The sequence below is a fragment of the Asparagus officinalis genome, chromosome 5 (genome assembly GCF_001876935.1).
Source record: "Asparagus officinalis chromosome 5, Aspof.V1, whole genome shotgun sequence".
Taxonomy (NCBI): domain Eukaryota; kingdom Viridiplantae; phylum Streptophyta; class Magnoliopsida; order Asparagales; family Asparagaceae; genus Asparagus; species Asparagus officinalis.
This window is the reverse complement of record NC_033798.1, coordinates 25,547,614-25,550,278: the sequence shown is the minus strand read 5'-3', so window position 1 is coordinate 25,550,278 and position 2,665 is coordinate 25,547,614. Positions and strand designations below refer to the sequence as shown.

General features: G+C 36.7%; 1 protein-coding gene across 2 annotated transcripts in view; it reads right to left on the bottom strand.

Annotated features, from left to right (window-relative positions):
- The window catches only part of LOC109840559 (protein RTF1 homolog), a 9,242-nt gene that overhangs the window by 1,015 nt on the left and 5,562 nt on the right, over nucleotides 1-2,665 (bottom strand). For both annotated transcript variants that reach the window (XM_020409252.1, XM_020409251.1), the window contains exon 2: nucleotides 1,706-2,665. This exon is cut by the window's right edge. In XM_020409252.1, the coding sequence (XP_020264841.1) occupies nucleotides 1,746-2,665 (920 nt within the window). In that variant the 3' untranslated portion in view covers nucleotides 1,706-1,745. The remainder of the gene's footprint in view (nucleotides 1-1,705) is intronic.

Here is a 2,665-nt window from a genome sequence, read left to right as displayed (position 1 = left end):
AAATGATACAAATCATATAAAATTGGATTGTAAGTATATTGATTTCATCTAGTCAGAATCTTCGAACTGATCTAACAAGCACCGGTCGATACCATCAATATCAGGTAATAATGAATTATTAGATATTTTTATATAAAAGTGCCAAGGTAGATTATATTTCGAAAAAATGAAAAACAATCATAAAATTTGTGGCAAACTCTAACTTACTCAAATACAACTTTTAATCCCAGGTGCCAACTGAAAATCAATATCCTTTAGATCCATAATAGAAATATAATGGATTAAATAAAAGGTAATAATGGAGTAGAACGATTAGTTGGATTTTCCTTCTATAATAATATTTGATTTAAGCCACTATGGTAAACCGTACGATATTTGGTAACTAATTCTAATTCATAATTTACATTTGTAGGTTTTTATATTGTATTAAATCTATTACAAAGCTGACTATTTAAATATTATAAGGATTCACATAGCAAGTTCAACACCTAATTAGAAGCAACTTCAAAATTGGTTTTCCCAAAATTTGAGCCTCTCTATTAGTCTTGTAGATTAATTAAGTAATTCAAATATCAATTTAGAAACATGTGAAGCATTAACTATTAAATTACAAGTCCTTGTCAAGACTAAATGTAATCTTCATAAATTTTTCAAAGAAAAGCATGTCAACACGCGCCCTTTCTTACTATTTCTGTAGTGTATAATAACTTTCAGAATTTTTTTAAATCATTGATAACCAACAATACGGTAATCCAAATCAGAAAATACTAATTTGTAGGAAACCTAGATGCTGATCCAAAAATGTGAACCAAAAAAAATGATTGATGCTAAGGTTTAAAATATTCCTTTTAAATGACTCTTAGGATATATGCTGTGATGGATTTTTCTACTAGAAAGAATAAAATCTATAACTTTGACATTATTGTATTAGTTTACAAGTAAAATCAATGGGTTTTATCATACACTACGGAAATTTTTAAGCATCTTCTAGCTCAAGTTTACCAATCGCCTGATATGCTTTCGTTCGTGGAACAAATAAAAGGTGTGAAACTAATGGAAGCTATGTGGTAACAAATTTCCAACCTCTCAAAGGAAGCATCTCCACCTATCATATTAATGAAGATACTCATATATAGATACGAAGATACATAAAGGCAAAGTCTCTGAAACAAATTGAACCTGGACGTCCTCCCCAGCTCCATCAACCAGCATTTTTTTCAATTTTAATAACTTTTAACCACAGCAATCAAGTTACTCAAGTGAGATACAAAGACCAGCTATTTATTGATGCAGTGGTACTCCCAAATCCCATGCTTTAATTATTGTTGTTGACAGATAAATCTTATCTCCATGAGAAAGCAATTGAAGTTTCACAATACCTTTTCATGCATGTTTTATCTTTATACCTCCAGCTTACCTAAGTTGCATGGACACTGGTGTGTCGGCAGATTCTCAAAAATACACACGATATGTGTGTCTGACATGATACAATTTAATGTCCATAAAGACAGAAGTTACTAAATGCAAGGCGCAGGCACAAAGTAGATATGAATTAAACATATAAACAGGACATAATTTCAAAATGGGATCATTAGTCCATGAGCTGACAAAATAAAGGAGGTTTCAAAACCATAACAAAAAAATAAAAGTCATGCAATTATGTTAATAATAGCATTAATTCAAAAACCAGTAGAGAAGGACTAACCAGATCCTTGTTAAACACACAGCATCCAGGAAGCAATGGCTCAAAGCAGACCTCTTCGGCGCTTGTAGTCACTAACAGTCAAAGTCAAGGCATGTCTTCTCCCATCATTATCAGGCACCTTGTACCCAATTGTTGCTTCAATCCTCTGCTTCCTAGCCAAGAAGCCTAGCTGCAAACCTTGCGGACCCCCAAACTTCTGCAGTCCAGCCAATGAAATGGGAAGGTCAAAGTCATGCAGTGTGTTCGACTCCGTCCCTTGGTCGACTGGTGCATTTGTGTCCACCAACTTCCCTGCACCAGCTGCTGCCTTCAAAGCTGCAACAGTAGCTGCCTCGCCGGATACTCTTCCATTGGAGACTGCCATGGAATTCCCATCTACAGTGACCACTGTAGCATTTTCAGTATCCCCTCCATTTGTAGCTGCTCCATTCCCATTTTCTCCCCCTGGTTTTGACACATAGTAATTCCTTGACCTTGTCCACCTCCTTGAGAAAGGATCATACCCTGCCTCCCCAGCTTTCAAGGCAATGTTAACTGGCTTCAACTCTGATGCATTCTTGAAATTCTCGGCTCGGTTTTTCCTATTCATCTCTGCCAACCTCACTGCCTTCTCATCTTTCTTCTTGGAAATTTCATCCAACTCTTTCATCCTTGCCATAATCCTCTCCACCTCAGCATCATCATGGCGACTCTTCGCCACTTCAATCTCCTTCCTCAACCGATCTTTCTCAGCAGCAACATTAAGCGGCCTTGATGCCGTTGACTTCTTTTCTTGCAGCATCTGCTTCACAGTGGCAGCTGAATATACATAATTGTTAATCTTCTGGATTTCCTCTTTCTTCTCATTTACTTCCTTTAGGCTTGGTAAACGGCCACCAACCCGTTCCACCTCTCGAATCCAATCCTTGAATTCCTCTTCAAGTGGATGACCGTCCGAGACCATAGCCATCTGCCACCTAG